Source organism: Pan troglodytes, chromosome 4 (assembly GCF_028858775.2).
Source record: "Pan troglodytes isolate AG18354 chromosome 4, NHGRI_mPanTro3-v2.0_pri, whole genome shotgun sequence".
Classification (NCBI taxonomy): domain Eukaryota; kingdom Metazoa; phylum Chordata; class Mammalia; order Primates; family Hominidae; genus Pan; species Pan troglodytes.
In genome coordinates this window covers 42110295-42132652 of record NC_072402.2, presented here as the reverse complement: position 1 = coordinate 42132652, position 22358 = coordinate 42110295, and the positions used below count along the sequence as shown (strand labels likewise).

Sequence of the window (22358 nt, the reverse complement as noted above, 5' to 3'; positions counted from 1 at the left end):
TTGTCAGGTTCAATCTCTTGCCTACTATGATAGCCAGTCCCTTCACCCCCTCTACCATAGGATAGACACACAATTGAATTCTTCTTTGTGTAAAACAAGGTGGGCTTAAAGGTAAAACATTGATCTTCTCAAACAAACTTACAGGACTTCTGGTGGTGACTATTTTCAGTTTCTTTAGAGAGACTGTTGGCTAACTTTGAGGATGCATGGTTCACGAAAGTTTCAGAAAATATGTTGCATGAAGGGATAATTAAATGACTGAGTTAACACTAACCCAGAAAAAAACACTAGGGTTGAAACAAACCCTAGTTTCTTCTGGTCAAAAGTGATGTTGCTTAGCAATAGACTCTAAAATGCATTATCCAATTTATTTTATTTATTGAGACATAATTTACATAGAGTGAAATGCTTAGCAATATCATTTTTGACCAGAATGACCAAGAAATGAATCAGACCAGACATGTTCCTGTGAGGAACTGCCATTCAAGATGAAAAAATAATGAATCCAACCCCCATTGCCTGCAGCCAAGTTTCAGTAAATGTTGACTGAAAACACACTTTTCCAATGTAATGAGCCTTATGTACATTTATTGATACTTCACTATTAAGTGAGGGACTTGAGTGAAGAAAAGAATGGATGAACACATCAAGTGCACTTTATTTATACTGAACAATGGAGATGACAGGCTGGCATAGTGATTAAGATGGAAGGCTTGGGAATTATGCCTAGGTTCAGATTCCAGCTCAGTCATTTATTATCTATGAAATTTTAAGCAGGTGTTTAAACTTACTTGGTGTCTCAGTTTCCTCATCTCTACAGTTGGATTTCTGATAGTATCTACTTTGGAGGTGGTATGATGATTACATAAAACAATGTGTGTACAAGTCTTAGACCTTTGTGAGCACTTAATAAACACTACTGTTATCACTGTTACTATTATATCTTGTGGTGAGAAAGGAGTACATGATTAGGAAGTGCATTTGGTGCATTCGAGCCACTGGGCTGCTTCTAAAGTGGTTGCTCTGGTGACCAGAGAGACTTGTTATGCCTCATTTGGGTATCACATGAATCAGCACACCTCAAAAATTATTCCACAGTTTGGATGTTAGTATTAGGTATTATAGAAGAATTTCCCATAATCAAATAATATTGAGAAATGCTGATTTTTGGGAAGGCACAACTTTTCCCAAACTTCTACTGTGCTCCTGTGCACTGTGAATCTGCAGAAGTGGCCCTTCCCAAACCCTTTCAACCACAGCATCCTCCTTTGGAGGCCAGCATCTTGCAAGACTACTTATTCCTTGAAATACACTTTGGAAAAAACACTGATGTCAGGGGATATTGAAATAAACTCACTGCATGCGGCACACCCTTCAAAGACATTTTTCCTCCCTTTGGAACAGTTGAAATTCAAATGACATATCCTAGCATGATTTGCCACATGGGTTGTGTTTTGAAACCCAAATCTAACACAACAAATTTCAGATAGAGCTTTGTTTAGCCCCCAGGCCAGTTTTTGGTCCCGTGGATAAGGGTTGGTATCCAGACCTCTTAGAGCTTTTCTGCATCAGCTTTCCAGGGCTTATTCAAACCCTCCATGTGCTGGAAGTCCCTCACCCTTTATGAGGCACAGGAGGCGATATGCTTGCATCTCGATCTCTCAGCCTCGGCTCATGCTGTTCTCTCCTTTCTCATCCTGTGTTCCAGTCATGGGAAGTTCTGTTCATTGTGTGGAAGGCTATGCACCCCCACATCCCCAACCTTTTGTACATGTGTTTCCTCTATCGAGAATATTCTGTCCTCCACCTTTTACTCTCCACCTGATGACCCCATACTTAATCTTTCAGGACTTGGCTCCAGGGCCACGTGCTTCCACAATATTTTCTCACTTGTTTGCTTTATGCAGTTTATTTATTGAGACATAATTTACATAGGGGGAAATGCTCAGATACTGTCTACTGTCCAGTCAGTTTTGTGGGAAGAATATCAAGGCACAGAGCACTCTGTCACCCTAGAAAGTTCCCATATGCCCCTTTCCAGTCAACCCCTCCCCTTCAAAGCAGCGACTCCTCTGCAATCCATCACCATGGGTGAATTTCGCTGATTCTAGAATGGAATGGAATGGAACACTTTGTACCTTTTGGTGTCTAGCTTTTTTCACTCAGCATATTATTTTTGAGAGGCAACCATATTATTGCATGAGCCCATAGTTGGTTCCCTTGTATTATGTTTCATTGATGAATATTCCAAAGTTTACTTATCCCCTCCTTGTTGATGGACATCTGGCTTATTTCTAATTTTTAGCCAGTCTGAATAAAGCTGCTATAAACATTCTTGTACAGGATTTTGTGAATTATGTTTATATTTCTCTTGGATTAATACTTAGGAGAATTGCTACTAGGATAGGTGTCTTTAACTTTCAAGAAACTGTGCAACAGCTTTATACTGTGAAATAGTGATTGTCCTGACTACAAACCTCCATGGTGCTGAGACCAGGTTTTGTTCAACGTGATTTTCCTGGTGTCCAGCCCAGGGCAGGGCACATGCTAGACATTCAGTGTTTATTGAAGAATGAATGAATAAGAAGTTCAAATCAGTTTTCATTCTGACATCTCTACTACTAACTGACAAAAAATGAATGCTCTGTCCATCAAGGAGATGGAAATTTTATTGGCTAAATGTGGGCTGATTATAGGCAGGCAAAAACAGGAGAGACATAGCTTCCTTCTTATTGTGCTCTTGGACTTGCCTCTCTCGTTTCAGGGTGGCAGCATGTGCAGGTAAAATCAGGTGTGCAAGTTGACACAGGCCATAGAAGGGTCCCGATCACCAGTATAGCTGAGCTCACCTCCTGCAGTTAAATCTCCCAACACTCCCATTCAAGACCCTCCCAAACCTCCTTTTTCATCCCCCCTACCCTTTGGTTCACCTGCACAAATACGTTTCAGCCAAACTTGACAACTCTCCCTACTTTGTGACATGTTGCATTCTCTCCCCTTTGCAGTGGCCACAGACTCCACCCAGAAGGCCTGCCACATGCAGCCACAGCCATCTCTTTCTGTGGACACCCTGGGCAGCTTTCAAGGTGCAGTTCATGTGCTTTCTCCTCTCTGAAGTGTTCCTTGGCCACCACATCTGGAAGCTTGCTCTCTTTGGAGAGTCTTTGAGATGGTGTCCACCTGTGGACAATGTTCATTAGCCACTTAGCAGGGTATTCTGCTTTTATTCTACTTGTCTGTGTCTTTCTGCTTTGTGAGGTAATAGGCTTCTTAAGGGACATGTATGTAGTGGCCCTCAGCAGTCTGATAGGAGCTGAGGCTGCTGGCCACTAAGTAGCTGATGCTAGTCTTCATGATCCTTGCTCTTGATGGCCGATTCCGTTAAAGAGGAGTTAATTACATGGTAATGCCATAGCTCCTTCTTAAGAGGAGGCTTTAGTACAAACTAGGGAATTCATGTCACCTGGTGGACAATTGAAAGGAAGCCGCTTTCTTGGCCAGGTGCAGTGGCTCATGCCTATAACCTCAACACTTTGGGAGGCTGACGTGGAAGGATTGCTTGAGCCCAGGAGTTCAAGACCAGCTTGGGCAACATAGTGAGACCCCCCCCCCCCATCACTAAAAAAAAAAGAAAAAAAAAATCAAAAATTAGCCAGGCATGGCGGAGTGCGCCTATAGTCTTAGCTACTTGGTGCTGAGGCAGGAGGATCACATGAGCCTGGGAGGCTGCAGTAAGCTGTGGTCATACCACTGCACTCCAGTTTTTGTGACAAAACAAGACTGTCTTAAAAAAAAACTTTCTTTAGGATCCAGTGCTAGTTACAGATCAGATGTTGTCAGGAAGCACAGATATCAAAAGCTAGATTATTGCTATATATCATTTGTATGCACAAAACAATTTAAAGTCATCTCCCACAGGGAAAGATGGCTCCAAGGAGTAAAGGAATAGAGCAGTTTATCATGAGACTTGGTCTTAGTAGGTTGCCCAGGCTGGCCTGAGACTCCTGGGTTCAAGTGATCCCCCTGCCTCAGCCTCCTCAGTAGCTGGGACTATAGGCACGAGCCACAACACCTGGCTTTATGTTCTCTTTTGATTGCTGTTTTGGTACTTTAAGGGCCTAATTTTTCTTCTGTTTTACAAACTGCCTAATTTTATAATTGTATAATTCCTAAAAATGTTTAAGTTTAATTTCTAGAAATATGGAGGAGGGACCTTTATTCTTATAACAAACTTAAATGTAAAAAGAACACCTGAGGGTATTAATATCTGCACTAAACGAAATACAGTCTATATGTTAGGTTGTACTTTTAAGATTATAATCATTTACGAGTGACAAACGCAAGGCTGTGGCTGTGGTTCGGAAAGATGTTTCAGGGTTTGGTTTCTTAGCAGATGTCATTTCAAACAAATAAGAATTAAAAAAATAATGTTTCTCATTTTTAAAAGGAAAAAAGTTTTATGTTTTCCTGAGTACTGTGAATATCAATTTCTCAAACCAGAATAGGTCTGTAAGTTCTTTGACATCTCATAATTTTGTAGTTGATAAAGAGGAAAAAACAATCATTTGTAGACCTTAGAAGTACCCCCAACACTTCGGGAGGCTGAGGCCAGCAGCTCATTTGAGGTCAGGATTTCGAGAGCCTGACCAACATGGTAAAACCCCGTCTCTACTAAAAATACAAAAATTAGCCAGTCATGGTGGCAGGTGCCTTTAATCCCAGCTACGTGGGAGGCTGCGGCAGGAGAATGGCTTGAACCCGGGAGGTGGAGGTTGCAGTGAGCCGAGATCGCGCCACTGCACTCCAGCCTGGGTGACATAGTCCTACTCTTTCTCAAACAACAACAACAACAAAAAAATTAAAAATTAAAAAGAATTGGTTGCCAATTTTTAAGAAGTCTGGTAATAACATAATTATTAAGAAGCAGGTAGAACTAATTAGCTTGGGTGTGTTAGGTTTAATTGCTTGCCTTCTTCTCTGGCTCAAAGAAAAACATTGCATCTTGTATGCTTAAGAATTGTAACAGCTGTTTTTCCCTCTACTGAACCAGTAAGAAGTAAATGCAGCATTAAAATTCCTAGGTTGATTTCCTGCCTCACTCAGCTGGCAGAGAAATGAATTTGATTTTTCTTCTCTCAGCAAAATGAGAGGCATAACTCTTTTAGTGTGGGTAGGGTTGTGAGGCAGGCAGTTCCCCAGAAAGTTGGCTTTTTTGCCAAGGTACTTAGAAGTCCCTGGTCTCTAGAGCCTTAAGAGGAATTCAGAGTCATGAAAATACTACCCTATTCTTGAGGCTGATGACCTGTATGTCATTTAATTCAGCGCACTCAGAAAAAGTTCCGACTTCTTTTTATTTATTTATTTATTTTGAGACGGAGTCTCGCTCTGTCACCCATGCTGGAGTGTAGCGGTGTGATCTCAGCTCACTGCAAGATCCGCCTCCCAGGTTCATGCCATTCTCCTGCCTCAGCCTCCTGAGAAAATTTCCTACTTCTTAACAGAGACTCCAAGATTGACTATCTTAATTTGTTTTGATTATTTACAAATTGACTTTGACATATTTCTTGTCTACCTGATTGTATTATGGACAATTTTAAACATATACAAAATTATAATATAATAGCCACTCATGTTCTGATCACTCAACTTCAGAAAATCGGGAACTTATGCCTAATTGTGTTTCTTCTAGACTCCTACCCCCAATACATACTGTATTATTTTGAAGCGGATCTTAAACAGTATCTATAAGTATTTATTCATCCATAAGCATTTCAGTATTTGTCTCTAAAAGATAAGGCTCTCTTTTTAAAATCATTATCACACCTAAGAAAAAATTAATAATTCCATAATATCAACATATAGTCATATGTTTAGATTGCCAGTTGTTTCACAAATGTTATGTGTGTGTATACTTTTCACAGTTTATTTTTGACTCAGGATTCAAATAAAACCACACAATTGTGTGCAGTAGATTAATACATTTTTTAATATGAAAGTTTTAATAGTGAATATTTTTAAAGTATAGAAATTATGTATTAGACATGCAATTAACAAATGTTTCCATTTTGCCATATTTATTTCAGATCTTTGCCTTTTTGCTCTTTTAGAGAAATAAAATGTTACAGATATTGCTAAAGGCCCTTACCCATATCTTTTCCTTTGTTTTTCCTACTTAGGGTTAGCAAATATCTTAAAATTGGTGGATATGATTTCCACAGTATGTGTCTGTGTTACCGCTACATTTTTATAATGCTACATATTTATATCTAAAAACAAAATATCATAATTTTTTGTTTTTAACGCTTATATAGCTATTTAAATATATATGTACTTTCTGCAACTTGGTTTTTTTCATATTCATACATGCGACACAAATTGCTCATTTTAAACTGCTATATATTATTTCACTTTAATGAAAAAATTTTAGTATATTTATTACTAAGGAGCATTTACGGGATCTTACCAATTTTTTCCTATTAGAAGTGAAGATCAGTAAACATCTTTTTATGCACATCTCCTTAGTCACATGAATGAGAGTTTATTTCAAATATAACACCTAGAAGTGGTAAGGATGTCTTCACTGTTGCCAGCGATGACTGATTTTGCTCCAAAGTTGTTGTACAATATAACTATCAGCAGCAAGATATGAGAACTCCAGTTCCTCCAGATCTTACCCAGCTCATAGCATTGTTAGGCTTCTAAAATTTGCCCATATGCTGGGCATGAAATGGTAACTTGTTCTTTCATACTTTTCTGATTACCAATGAGATTTAATATCATTTCATTTTTATTGGCTGTTTAGATTCCTCCTTCTGTGAATTTCCTGTTCATAAAAGTTTTTTCTGACTCACAGCAGATTTTGGAGTTTCAAATGTGTTCACTCTTAATTATATAGACAAGTTAATTCTTTTGGAATAGCTTTAATATATTTTGTACTTTCAGTGGTTTTCAGAGAAATCATGTTTACAATGACACGTGAACACTTTAAGATTGGAAAAGGACATTCGTGAGAACTAAGCTCTTTCTACGTGGAGAAAACTCAACTGCAAGTGCAGAAACTACTCAAAATGTGATTGACTATGCTGTTCCATCCTACTGAGACTAACCATCTGCCTTGTTTTTTATTTGCATACCTTCTCCCTTACTCCTTTGCTATGTTTTCTTTCAAAGCTCCTATGCCTCTCTCAACTTATCAGTGTTATTTTACACATACTCAATATAGTCAACATCTATCCGCTTCATTTTCTTTCCTGGAAGTTTTGCCTTTAGGGTCCTCTGTACTTCTGTTCCAATATGGACTTGTTGCTCTCCAGGCCTGCTCTGCGTGGTCACCCAGGGCCATCCCTTCTCTCTCCTGTGTTGAAACCTCTGTGCCCTCAGTCTCATGCTTCCCCTTTATAGTATTTTCCTTTATTTGGTTGGACATATCTCCAGGCCCTCCCTAAGAAAAAGTCTGATTAAAGGAAATTTTTTCCAGATTAGCTGAAATGTCCTTCTCATTTTATTTTTGCTACTCTGACACTTGTTTTTTAAATAATTTGTCTGGGCTTAGAATTCTAGAATACAAAACTATTTTCCTCCAGCCTGTTGCCAAGGGTTTGACTCCACTTTCCAGGGTTGCTATTGAGAAGTCTGATGCCTTTCCGATTCCGGGTTCTTTGTTTGTAACCTGTTCTTACTTTCTGGATAATTTTAGAATTGTCTTTTTTGTCCCCTTATCTGAATTTTATCACATGCTTCAGTGAGGTCTTTCGTTAAAGTCATTTTTACTGGTTATTTATTAGGCTCTTTCACTTTAGAGATATATTTCCCTCAGTTCTGGGAGATATTCTATTTTTTAAAAAAATAATTGCTTCTCTTCAGTTTTTTCTTACTGTAACTGTTGCTGGTTGGAAATTGGACCTTTTATATCCTCTGATTTTTCTGTTTGTTTCATTTTCCATCTATTTCCATTTCTTCGCATTTTTGTTCTATTTTCTGGGGGATTTTTTTTTGTTGTTCTTTAACTCCTACTATTCCATTTATTGTTTAAAAAATACTAGCTAGCATACTGAAAATTTTCAAGATATTTTTCCTGTTACAGCTGCTATTTTATGGAATCTTGTTTTGTGGCTGAAATGTCTCTTAAATAGTTCTTTGAAGATAGTAACTATGGTTTTTGGAAGTTTTCTTCAGCTTTCTGTGTTCCTGAGTTGTGTTGTTTTCTCCAAGTTAGATTTGTCTCTATTTTAGACTCCTGCTTTCCTATTTCATAGTTTACCTACCATTTTGGATTGGTGTGGGATTGAATCAAATAAGAGATGTATACAAAATATGTAGAACAATGCCTGGCATTTAGTAAGTACTCCATACATTATGTTGTTTTTGTAATTTTAAAGGTTTTCCACAGCCTGGCTGTTTACATTTATAGATCACCTTGAAATACCTTAAAAACAAACGTAAATGTTGAAGCTTTTGGTGTTAAAATGTAGAAGGTTAGTGTTCTAAGAAACTTGAAATATTTCAGTTCAAGCATATGTGTACCTTCATCTATTTTTATCAGTATTGAGAAGTGGCCCAAGTATTATGTTGGAAATAACAGAGAAACTACTAAAGTTTGTAAACTACTAAAGTTTGATATGTATCATTATAAATTAGAGAAAATTCTAGTTTTCCTCATAATAACAGTTCTCTCCCTCACTTCATTCTGACATACTTTTTCATGGAGTAAAGAGCTTGAAGTTACCGCGTTAGCCTAGGAATTGCTAATAATTTACAGCCTGTTTCATCTGTGACACAGCCTATAATTTGGGTAAATCTATGGGAGTGAATGTCATTCTGAGTGTCATGGTGGGAAAAAGTCGAGGGCTGACTGCTATCTAGTTCAAGTGCCCAAGTTTACAAATAAGGAAATGGAAGTTCCAGGTAAAGTTATTACCCAAGGTCAAATAATGCTAGTGGCCAACCAGGAGAAGCCCTGCAATGGAATCCTATCTTGACTACATTTTCAGTTTGTTTTTGCTAAGAAGACAAGGATTAGGCTAAATTTAATTTTAATATCCTTTCTAAACATAAGAATTCCAAATTAGTGATTTCTCATGACTCTAATTATATTAGAATTTTCAAATTAGGTATTCACTAATTCATTTATTCATTTGACAATATATGTTGAAACCTACTACTATTATGACCTGAAATTTACTTTGGTAGTTTTGGACTAGTTATACTACTTTTATTTCCTATTTCTTACATATTACTTTTTAAGCTTTAAATGAACTCAAATTTAAAAGACTGGAGAATAGAAATCCAAATTCCAAGAAAATCTTAACTCATTTCAAAGGACAGATACACTGAAGCTATAAAATGAAATATTTCCTGAATTCTGTTTTACATAGGAGATGTTATTAGATTTTCTAGGCAAGAGCAAAGCCCATACCTGAATCTATCTTCTTTTTAATGGGTAGCTATAAGCTCAAATGAACCTTATCCATTTTATAGCGTAGGTTCACACAATTTGTGTATCTTTCTAAATAGATATAAATCCATACATGCCCTAGCCAATGACTTGTCATACAGTTGCATTAAAATTGATCTAAACATAGTTGGCATCCAGAAGAGGCTTCTAATTTATTGCCCCAGTGTTCCATTTATATCAGATATATAGAAGCTAGACTATTGGAATAACAGAACCCTTTATAATATTGTAGTCCAAATATATGGAAGCCTATAGACTTTTCAAATGTTATAGAACTTTTCAAACCTGTTCAAAAGTAGAGAGAATTGTTTAGTGAACCCTGTCTGCCCACAGCCAGTCTTAATTCAGTGCCTTTTCTCTCTTCTCTTGCATTGGGCTCTCTTAAAGCAAATCCGGGACATCCTATCATTTCATCCAGAAATACTTCAATATCTTTGTCTAAAAGATAAGAACTCTTTTTTTTTCTGTAACATAACCACAATATGATCATCACATCTAAAAAAAAATTAACAGTTGTTACTCAAAATCATGCTGTCAGTATTTGGATTTCTCTGGATTGTCTCATAAATGTTTTTTTTCCCCCTCAGTTTGTTTGAATTGGAATCCAAATAATTTCATATATTGCAGTTGGTTGGTATGTCTCTTAAGTCTCTTTTAATCTAAAGTTCTGTTGCCGCCTTTAAAAAATTTTACAATTGTTAAAAAGTCTGGGTTGTGTTTTTTGTTTGTTTTTATTTTATTAAATGCCTCTTGAGTCATAAGAACTGTGTTGTTTATCTGTGGAAAAGACAGGTTCAATTATTTTCTGAAATATTCCCCACATTCTGGATTTTCCTGATTGCATTCCCATCGCGTCATTTGAAATATTCTTCTGCCCCTATATTTCCTGTAAATTGGTAACTGGGAATACAGATTTGATTAGATGCAGGCTTTATTTTTTGACATGAAAATAATATACATAGATGGTGGTGTAAATTGCATCTCATCACGTGGCACACAATGTCTGTTTCTCTTTTTGTGTTATTAAAATTGATCCTTGGGTTCACATGTTGTCAGCTTGATCTGTTGTAAAGTTTCACATCAGCTTTTTTCCTAATGATTTTAATAGCCATTGATAATTATTGCCTGGGTGTAATATAGATGTTACATGCAGAATTTAGAAGCTTCTGAATTTGGAAAAGCTCACCTATTTCCACCTTCTCACTCCTGATTTGTTCTGACATCTTGAGCATTTATTGTCTCTTTCTTAATCTTTAATAGACTTCTAATTCTTGAATGAACTATTCTCCAGCTATGTTACAAGGAACACAACGCTGTCGGGTACACTGTGAGAAAAGGCTCCCTGAGTTTGGGGGATGCTGCATACTGGTTTTTGCTCTGAGAGATTTATAATACACATGAGCCTATTAAAGTTCTGAGGGATCTGTTGATTAACAAACTTGATTTACCCGGAATTTCATCAGTTTATTTGACCACTGCATTCTTTTATCGTCAATATCTATTGGCATCCTGTTTAGAGAAACATACTTTGAAATGCATCTCAAGGAAGAGGGAAAAGTAGAATTGTTTGCCCCATACTCTCACGGGGCTTGTAATGTGAAGGCCATGGCTCCCTAACAGTAGCCTTCTTCCTGAGGGAAGGAAGAGCATGAGAGTGAATCAAAGTTCAGACAGCAGAGAGGACTGATGTACTGTATCATATCTCCTGTTAATATAATCTCATCTTCATTGTATGGATTGTTTTCATTTCTGTTTCTTCTCAGCATTGCTTATATAGCCCATATTGACTATTCCAAATATGTTAAGTACTGATTAAAGTTCAACTCCCACAATCACAACTTAAAAAATTGTAACACAATTTGCTCTTACTTCACAAATTTATACATGTGTTATACATGCCACATACATACACAAACACACGCCCACCCCACAGCACACTTCAGTTGTTTTATTTCAGGTGCAGTATTGGTATATGAAGAATAGAAAAGGGAATTATAATACTAATTTAGAGTGTTTGCTTCAGATATAAACTCCAGACTGGTTGTCATGCCAGGGGCTCACATCCTATCTATGGCTCACTATGGAAAAAAATTGAGTTGTGCAAAATTAGGGACACAGACCAATTTTTATTTGCTCTGAAGATACCTCAAGCTCTGTATGATAAATGTTTTCCATTAGAAGAAAAAATGTTGTACATTAATGCTCCTGAGAAACCATAGGGATTGCCAGTAATGCCATCAGGAAATGATTTTTTAAATGTTTCAGAGGGTAAATATGAATCAACCACTAAATAGGGAATATAACTTATTTTACAGAGTTGGAACAGTAATGATAAAGCCCCCCGCCTTTTTTTAAGTAGAGTTATTCTAGGAAAGTGTGAATTTTGGATTTAGGAACATGCACAAGGGATATAGTAATAAGAAGTACAAGTCAGACACATGATTAAAATAAACAAGAATAGAGCCAAGGCTCAGAAGACACGAAGTTCTGTTTTGTGACCTTTGATGGGGAGGATGGAATGGGATAAGACAGGGAGAGAACTGAACAGCGCGTCATCAGTGCTCTCAATGGCAGACTAAACATGCTTTGTGCAGCCCTGGGCTTCTGGGTGCCTGGCCATGGGGTGCACTGGTGAGCTAAATTCAGACCTTGACAGTGGATGTTTATGATGAAAGTGATACTGGTGCATTTAGATTTAAATAAAACTTTCATTTAACAATGATCACTATCATGATGCTTTTCTATTCAGCAGGAAATTCAGAAAAAGGCAAAGCCTACATTAATTACTTTTAAACTGTAAGACAACCCTTTTCTACTTGTCACAGACCTATTCTTTGTGACAAATTACTCTTAAGTTTGCTGTTCATAGGAGGGAAGATCAAGTGCGGAGTTTGATTATGGACAATGTCTTCTGCTCATTAGTTAACTTTGCAAATACTATCTTTTGAGGATTGTGTGTGGGCTCACTTCAAATATATGTTCTTAGGAAGACTGAAGATATAGTGCTGGGACAAGTGTGACAATTACCTTAAAAACATGATTTTGAAATGCTGCATACTGCATTTCAACGCTTCATACCTGCGTCAGATAATGAATTTGGTTGTGTTTCTCAAGTATAAAGCAATTGAAAAATGCATTTTTTGTACCTCAGGAATATTATTTGGTGAATCACTGAGCCCAAATACAACTGTAAAATTTCACACATAACATGAGAAGTGTAAGAGGCCTTAATGATGATTTCAGTTCACTCCTTCATGAGCTGAAGCCCAGAGAGGGGCAATGACTTGCCTAAGATTACATTTTACCTTGTGATGTAAAAGATTTTATTCACATCACAGTTTAGGAGGCACTTTGTTCATTTTATTATTTTTACTTTTATTTTTATTTTTTGTAGAGACAGGGTCTCACTATGTTGCCCAGGCTGGTCTCAAACTCCTGGCCTGAAGTGATCCTCCTGCCTTGGCTCCGCAAAGTGCTGAGATTACAGGCGTGAACTACCATGCCCAGCCACTTTGTTCATTTTAAATATGACACATAGTTGCATTTTATGCACTGAGATGATAGTCTGGTCTTGAAAATAGCCAACTAGTCAGTTGGCTCAAAAGAATGATGATAATGGTGAGCCAATGGAGGGAAGGCTGATTTCTCTTCACTATTAGAAATGTCAGTATTGGGTAAACAGAGAAAAGTGTGAAAAATGATAAATGCAAGTTCCAACCAGCAGGTTGCACCTAAGGGCTAAATATTGGGAGATTTAGGAAACTTTCTCTGGATATCAGTGCTGTCTGCAGGTGTGTCTCTTGACAGTCTATTTCCTGTCCCACATACCCACAAGGAAAAGGAATGGTGCCAGCCAAAATGTGGATACCTGTAATTTTTTGAAACCATGTTAGGAGACTAACTTAGACCCCCCACGGTGGTCCTCACACTGTGTGTATCGAAGTTTCCTGCAGAGGCTGAAATTTTAGTTTGTGAACAAAAGCTCAGTAATGTAGCAGAAAAAACTCAATCAAGATCCCACTTTTCTACTTGGTTTAGTCAGGCTTTGGGGCTTTTATGTGTTTTAGCTTATTTGCTCTAAAGGTTAATAATGCTCGCTCTGTTTAGTTTCCAGAGATAATGTTAGGGATCAAATTATTTCTTTTATGTCAAGAGGCAAAATTGTGTTGAGATACTTGGCTGAAAGGTTTTTTTGTAGTTTGAGTTTTGTTTCATTATAATAATATTCATTTTTAGTTGACCAAATTATGATTGTATTGCTATTTCCTTGCTTATTAGAAATATGTTATTACATTTTTATGTCCATCGATTTACAGGCAATTCGATCACAAATGAAACTGGATGATTACTTTTATATAGCAAGAATTCTGCTTTCTGAGTCAGTGAGGTTTAATATTAACAAATGTTTTTTCAGTTTAGGGTTCTATATGATGATCATATTCTCTAGGGTAAAAAGTGTGGAAAAAGGTGGCTGGCCTTGAGAAATATACAATTGCTGTGCTGGTTCTTTCAGAGTTGAAATGGAGTAACAAAATCAGAAATCACCAAACGGTTTCTAATTTCAAAGACAGACTGTCTGACCTTGCCTACATAGTTCAGGTAGAAACCAAGAAGGAACATGGAGAAGGAAATTGAGTTCCCGTCCAGGTGACATACAACCACAACCACCTCCAGTAATACATCTGGAATTACAACATGGGCTGTTCACCTTAGGGCACAACAAGCTCTCACCTAGGAATGTGTTTCTCCTGTATTTTTATTCTTATTTGAAAAAGTTCTGATTAAACTTCTACACTACACCACACACACACACACACACACACACACACACACACACACACTACTCCCCATCCCCATCCCCATTCATTCTTGGTTCTCTATCTTCTTGAAGTAGAGCATACAATGTAACTTAAAAAAGAATTATTTCTGATATATATTCAATTTGGCTGTTTTGAACAAGTCTTCTCTTGAAGCCATTAGGGGGATTTTCCATGTACCTCAAAATATCACTATTTTGAATTTTTTGCTCCATGTTTCACACCCCAGATGAAGAAAACCTACATAGATTAAGGGCTTCCAGTGTGTCCGGCATTGTCAGATGTGTCAGCAATGACCTCCCAGCTGCCTCATTCACTGGATGATTTTTCATCCTCAATGTAGTAATTTTTGTGCCCTGGCTGGCCCTTCTGTTGGTAAGGAGGCAGGACTGTTGTGGCTTTGGTGACCTGTTCAGTCTGCCAGTGTCTGCTGGATAGAAATTTGGGGGCATTTTTTGAAGTTGTGTAAAATTAAACATCAGCAATTTAGCTGTTCATATTTGTATTTAGAGGTGAAATAGCTTCAGTCTATGGCTGGGAAAAGGAATTGGAAGTGTGACTGCGCGTTGTGACCACAGGCATGCTTTGTCTCCCAGTGTGGTAAAATAGGATTCAGAGCATTCCAGGTTGATTTGTAATGTTGCCCTGACAAGGAAATCATTGCCTGGGAATATTTTTGTTCGCCCAATTAAGGGAGGTTCCTAGTTCTATAACAATTGCTGTGTCAGTTTTGAGAAGCTTAACATTAATATGTCTTTTTTTTTTTTTTGCCTTTGCTTTCTTCTTTTTTTTGGCAAGTGACTCTTCAAAATGTAGTATGTAAGGGAGGGAAAGTATTAAACATTGAGGATCTCTTAATTCAGAAAAGATGGCCAAGCCATTTTCAGCACAAAGAGAAATGAGAAGCACGAGAGTCTTGATCATTAGAGCATGGAGTCATCACGTGGTTGCCATCCTCTGAGCGTAGATCCAGATCACTTCCTAGCTGCATGATGTGGGTCAGAATTTCACTAGCCTGAGCCTCGGTTTCCCAGCCTGTAAATTGTGGGTTTTAGCATTTTGAGACTTAGAGAGAGATGACGAATGTAAAAGACCTGGGACAACCCCTGTGCTCTGTAAATGGTGGCAGTTAGAGGCACCTTCTGCAGGTATGCTTTCAGTTGTTAGTGAGTTCCTGGAATTTGAGGTACAGCATTTAGAATCAGGGGCAGTAGAATCAAGCTTTGTGCCTATTGGCATCTAAAGGGTCAGGGATGGGCTAAGCCTTTGAGCAGAGCTGTGGTTGCAGCCTCACCCCCAGGCCTCCCTACCTCTCTTCCTCCCGTCCCCTGCCTTGAGGGTCCTCCTTTGCTTCAGAGGCACAGTCCAGCCTTTGTGCAGCTCCTCCAGGGACCTTCATCGGCTCCTGTGGCCCTGGCTGCTCCTCCTCCATTGACCCACCTCCTATTGGAAGATGGGATGAAATGAGGTGTGGCAAGGCCACCATGTCCCCAAAGATGGAGGCTTCTGGGGACAGTTTTCCTTTCATTCCTGCCAAGCCTTGCTTACTACCTTCTCTAGCAACCAAAGATCCTTGTCAGGAGGGCAAAGGCCACAAGCATTTGTGTCATTGGAATGTCTGCACGTGTGTATATCCATCTAAATAATAGAGGCTTTGAAGAAAATGTGGCGAGGGTTACAATGGCCTCTTTTTTTTCTTTATGTTCTTTAATTTTTTTTAATTTTAATTTTTATAAGTTTGTAGTAGGTGTATGTGGCCTCTTCTTAATGACTGAAAAATAAGCAGGTGGGCCTCAGAGCTATTTGCCCTCCTTTCCCACCTGGACTTCCATTCCTACTTAGGTTTTTGTTCTAACACAAGCTGGTTATTTGCAATTTTGCCATATGGCTGAGCCTGAGGGTGAGTGGTCAGTGGAACAAGTGCAGGGAAAATGGTTTGCAGCAAGTGTCTTTCTTCAAATCAAGCCTCCCTTTTGTCTCTCCTTGAAAATATAATATTAGAGGATTTTTATCAGAAAAAGGGAGAATACACAGTGTCCTGCTGTTGCTAGGTAACCGGAAAACATCAAACCCAGTCAGAGCTGAAACTAGCTTGATTTTCCCTAGGAACCTGGCTGCTCTTGCTGAGTACTTTGTGTAGTATTAACAGATTTGTTATTAACAGCATAATGGTCAGGCTGGAGGGTCTCCTTCATTCTTTCACTTTTTACCCCCACCCCTTGCCCACATCAGTAAAGTGCCAAATATGTTATTTGAGCCTTGAAGTCAATTCTTGACTTACAGATATTCTGAGGGAAGGTGCTCTGCAGATGCAAATATAGTTGATTTACACATAGCTGGAGTATATACTGTATTTCCATGACTTTCACCCACTTTAAAAAATAAATGGGCATCCCTTTTTCAGCAATAGCAGCGGTTTAAGATCCCATGAACAGTAACCCATATTTAGTCACAGGAGACATTTGTGCACACAATCGAACACATCTTAATGATATTGATGAATGATTTTGACACCTATTATGTTCCTTTCTCATTGGGCTTGGCCATTCTGTGGCTGACTATATGGGCACTGCATTTCCTAATCTTAGAGAGCTCTAACGCCAAGACATCTGCCTTGTACATCTCAGGTGGCCTCCTGTAACCTGTGCTGTCTGTTTCTTGCAGATTTGGACACCTCCCACACTGAGTCCCCAACCCCCCATGACTCAAATTCACACCGCCCTCAACTGCAGGCGTTTGTAACAGAAGCAAAGCTAAATCCACCGACAAGGACAATGACCAGACAAGATGGGGAAACTGGAGATGGAGCCAAAGAAAATATTGTTTACCTCTAATTGTGTTGTCATTTTTCCAAACAAAAAACACTGGCACTTTTGGGAGAAACTTTTTGTCTCCATTCCTTATGTATGTGTGATTGTCTGTGTCCAAATTGCTTTAAGAATAATATTTAATATTTCCTGCAAGCTCATTTTTTTGGCATGAGTCTAATTAAATTATTGAAAGCCACCCTGTTTGTATAATCTTTAACTTATCAAATCTAATTTCAGATTTCTGGAGGAGAAACTAACTTGAATAAGCAGGACTATTTTAAAAGTTGTTTTGACTCTAGAGTAAAATTCCATGTCACATTTTCTACCCAATCATCTGGATTTCAAGATTCCTTTTAAGATCTCAATGAAGCAATTTGGATTTAAAGAGTGGTATTCACAAGGGGTGAACTTTCACCGTCAGGGCAGTTGCCTCAGTGCCCACATAGGCAGAGGAGGATGTGGGAAAGGGCTTTTCTCAGCTAGTTTTTATGTGCTCATTTCTTCTGGGAGCATTAAAAGTGGTGATCTGTTACAGTCACTATTCAACTGGGCACGTGTTGTGATTGGTCAGTCACTGAGCTAGGGATACAGTCCGGACTTGCTTAGTACCTAAGCCTAATGCTGGTGGGGTTTCAAGACATGGTTCAGCATCATCTTTTAACAAGGCCCAGAGGCCCAGAGCCCCCATCAAGTCATTTTGATGTAAATAGTGAACTTTGTTAGAGCCCTCACTTCTATCAGCTGTCCTGTCCCTGCCAGCACCTGGAGCACCAACTACCACTCCCTGGAAAGAACCCTTCCCTGCAGTTTTTTTAAGGACAAAACTGCCCACTCCTCATGAAGTTTGCTGCCTGGATACACTTTTCCACAAAGGAAAACTGGCATATCCTGCCTTCCGAGTAGTATGGGTCTCTGTGTGAGAAACCAGGAGATATTTTCATCTTGTTCAGAAATACTTGTATGTATTTTGGTGTCAATAAATATCTTTTACCTCATTATTTTACTTTGTAATTTTAACATTATGTGTAGGACCATAGTAAAACATTCATTTCACACACACATATAATCTCACCTCGTGAAAAGTGAAAATAAAGGAAAACTATTAGATTCATCCAAAAATGCAACACCTACTGGGAGTGAGATGTGATAGGAACAGAAAAAAAAAAAATCACCCGGATCTCAACAGTTTTTTCTCCCTACTTAAAGTTGTTAAGTTGGATATCTACATTGTATTTTTACTTAGGCAAGTCCAATCCTAATTTTTTAAAAAGCCCCTTTTGGGGGCAGTCTTTTTCTGACTTTTGCTGGCTATTTTTGTCACAATTACATTAAAAATTCGGTGACTGATCCTTTCACAGAATGGATATAACTTATTAAACTTCTATTCAATCACTTCACCTCTAAGCTGAACTCTTCAATTACAACATGTATCTCCCATTCCTGAAGACATCTAGAAATATCTGTCTTTCCTCTTTCTTCAATAAAGTCTAGTCCAGGATCCTATATCTCTTGAATGAAAAGCATGCAGATATTTCAGTCTAAATCCTTTCTCCAATAACTATAAATATCTTTCCTTTCTTCATGAAATTATATATAGAAATAGTGAAAATATGTTAAGATGTTCAAAATCCTCATGGGGTTCTTTCTTTCTTTAAAAATGTGTGAGCTCTGGATTTTCAAGACCTGCAAAACAGGTCTGCATGCAGTTCCTCTGGGAAAGCCAGAGCATTTTTTAAGTACCTATGTTCATAGGTTCCTCTGGGCAATTCTCTTATTTAATATGATGACTTTTCAATGGCATATAACTACATTTCAAAGCTTTCTTGATAAGTTCTTCCTTTTCACCATGTCCCCACTATGTAATGAGCTCAGATCCTGCTATGGTCTGAATGTCTTAATGTTTATATCCCCCCAGGTTTGTATGTTGAAAACCTAATCACCAATGCATTGATTATTAGGTGGGCCTTTAGGGGGTGAGTAGAGCATAAGGATGGGGCCCTTATGAATGGGATTAGTGCCCTTATAAAAGCGGCACTAGAGAGCTCTCTTGCCTCTTTGCCATGTGGAGGATGCAGCAAGAGGACACCTTCTATGAACCAGGAAGTTGGCCCTCACCAGACATGGAATCTGCTGGTGCCTTGACCTTGGACTTCCTGGCCTCCAAACTGTGAGAAATAATAAGTTTCTATTGTGTGTAATACACCAAGTTTATGGTCTTTTGTTATAGTAGCCCAAACAGACTAAGGTCTCAAGACAGAGTCACAGAGTGACTCTAGCACAAATTTAGTAACCTTAAGAGATGACCACCCTATTTTTCAGGATCATAAATGGGTTTCCCCAAAAGGACCTACTTTTCTCACCAAGTTAAGAGCTTAAAGGAAACACTCATTCCTTTAGAGATCTGTCCTAGAAAGAAAAGCAATATTTTTGCTCCGTCCCTTCCAGGCTGCATGAATTTATTCATCATTTCATTTAGAGTCCAAGCTACTCTGCATTTCATCAGGACTACATAATTCCTAGAATCGTGCAACACTTCCCAGCCCACTCACAGTTGAAGCCCTATTCATTAAGAAAAGGGTAACAGCCCTTGGCACAGAGGACTTGCTGTGTGTGTGAGTTATGTAAGGTGAAGAATGTGAGCATAATTACATCATGGGGTGACAAAGAAGTGGAGAGGAATATGTATTTCTTCCTGTGACCTAGGAATACATGAGCTACTTTCAAACTGAGAACCAACCTGAGATTGTTAATGTCCAACCTCTGTATCTCTCTCATTGAGAGGCAGCAGAGCATAGAAATTGAAAGTATGGATTCTGGATCCACATCTGCCACTAACTCGTTGTGTGTCCTTGGCATGTTACTTCACCTCGCTCTGTTTCCATTTCCTTATTTATAAAACAGGGATGACTACCTTATGGAATCGTTGCAAGAATTAAATTATTAATATATGCAATATGCTTAGAATAGAGCTTGGGGTATACTAATCACTTAATATATGCTAGCCATTATTATCATATTATTATTATTATTATTTTTTTTTTGAGACGGAGTCTCGCTCTGTCGCCCAGGCTGGAGTGCAGTGGCGCGATCTCGGCTCACTGCAAGCTCCGCCTCCCGGGTTCACGCCATTCTCCTGCCTCAGCCTCCCGAGTAGCTGGGACTACAGGCGCCCGCTACCACGCCCAGCTAATTTTTTGTATTTTTAGTAGAGACGGGGTTTCACCGTGTTAGCCAGGATGGTCTCGATCTCCTGACCTCGTGATCCGCCCGCCTCGACCTCCCAAAGTGCTGGGTATCATATTATTTAAAAAATCTGTTAATAATTGCTCAGCCTAGTCCCAGTCTTTAGGCAGATTTCTTCCGCATAGCCAGAAAAAGTGAATAGAAAATTCAAATGTTTGGAGATTGCTAGACATAAGACTGGGGAAAGTTAGGTAAGTTGAAAGTTAGCTTTCAACTTATTTGCATTTCTAAATCTCCTCTTAACTCATGTATTCAGTAAACATTTATTGACGGTCCGCTAAAGGCCAAGCAATCTGTGCGGGACAAAATAAAGATTAATAAGTATGCAAGCTATTGGAGAAGACCAACACATGAACAGATGATCCTAAAGTAGAGAGGTGCCAATAATTATATAGAGAAGTACAAGTTGCTATAGGAGCTCATAGGAAGAGCACATTGGGGGCTAGTAATATGTGAAATGGAGGGAGTTGTTCTAAAGAAATAAATAGATGCTTGAGGCTGGAAGGATAAAGAGCAGGAGTAGGGAAAGACATTCTAAGCAAGGAAAATGCTATGGTTTGAATATGTCCTCAAATTTCATTTGTTGGAAACTTAATCCCAGAATTTTTAATTGATTGAAGGTGAGGTCTTTGGGAGGTAATTAGGATTAGATAAGGTCAGAGTGAGGCCCCAGTGATGGGACTTGGTTACTTTCTAAGAAGAGGAAGAGAGACCTGAGCTGACATGCATGCTCTTGCCCTCTTGCCATATGATACATTCTGCCATGTTATGACAAAGCAAAGAAGGCCTCCAGATGCCAACACCATGCTCTTGGACTTCCCAGCCTCTAGAACTGTAAGATTGTAACATTTTGAAATAAATTACCCAGTCTCAGATATTCAGTTATCATAACAGAAAATGGACTAAGACAGAGGGAAACCTGAGCCAAAGTCTGGAGGTTTGAAACAAAAGACATGAGAGACTGTGGCATACGTTTGGAGACACCCAGAATGACTTCCTCCCCTCTAGATTAAGGTGTCCAATGAGAATGTCCATCTGTCTCTGCCTCTTTCAAGCACTCTATATAAGAAGTGGGGAAATGTGTAAGTCCACCCCTGCCCTCGTTGGAACTGATCAGGTTCCAGGCTATGGAGCAATAGTGGACTCCTTCCTGGGATGCTATGCTCTTAAAGTGTAACCAAATGCCCCCTCATCCCCTCACCTTTCCACATCCACTTCTTCCATAAAGCAATGTAGGTTCTGGTCAAATGGGGAATTGGATATCTTCCTATTTGATCCCACGCCACAAGAAACTAAGAGTAAAAGGGGTCCTGGAATCACCTGAAGATGCTTATTGGAACAGAGGGGACCAAGAGGATGCCTAAGTATACCGCTAAGGGTGGATTGATGACTTGCATCATAACCCACAAGGCAAGATTGTAAGTGGAGAAAAAAAGAGACAGGCTCATGTACCTCTTCTGCTTTATTTTTTACCCAACCCCGATGCTACACATAGCTCCCTGTTTTAATCTACCACCTAGGGCTGCGTGGAGCATGGAAAAGAAAAAAAGGAGGGGAACACATGGAAGATTCCAGAATTATCTTGATTGACATACAGAGTTTGCTCTTTTCTTTCCTGACTGCCTCTCATGCACAGATGTCCCTCTACCAATGTGAGACAGGCAGCAAAAAAATATGGAAAAGCCAAACAGACTTGGGCCCTACTTACTGGATCTCCCCCAGGGCCACAGGGTTGCACACCACCAGGGGGCACTATTCATGCTCTGGAGCACACATACGCGTAGATTCCAACGTGAGTGGAAACTTATGGAGTTGTACAATCCTGCAACCTTGCTTCTGAGCTAGGTTTGCTTACCTATGAAATGAGGATAGTAATAGCTATGTCCGGATCACCTGAAGTCAGGAGTTCGAGACCAGCCTGGCCAACATGGCGAAACCCCGTCTCTACTAAAAATACAAAAATTAGCCAGGCATGGTGGCAGGCGCCTGTAATCCCAGCTACTCGAGAGGCTGAGGCAGGAGAATTGCTTGAAC

At 38.9% G+C, this 22358-nt stretch overlaps 1 protein-coding gene across 7 annotated transcripts in view; it reads left to right on the top strand.

Annotated features, from left to right (window-relative positions):
- Positions 1-18079, top strand: part of ARHGEF28 (Rho guanine nucleotide exchange factor 28) — a 314548-nt gene extending 296469 nt beyond the window's left edge. For all 7 annotated transcript variants that reach the window (XM_016953152.4, XM_001151367.8, XM_001151239.8 and 4 more), the window contains one exon: positions 16936-18079. In XM_016953152.4, coding sequence (XP_016808641.3) covers positions 16936-17105 — 170 coding nt within the window. In that variant the 3' untranslated portion in view covers positions 17106-18079. The remainder of the gene's footprint in view (positions 1-16935) is intronic.
- Positions 18080-22358: the final 4279 nt, after the last annotated feature.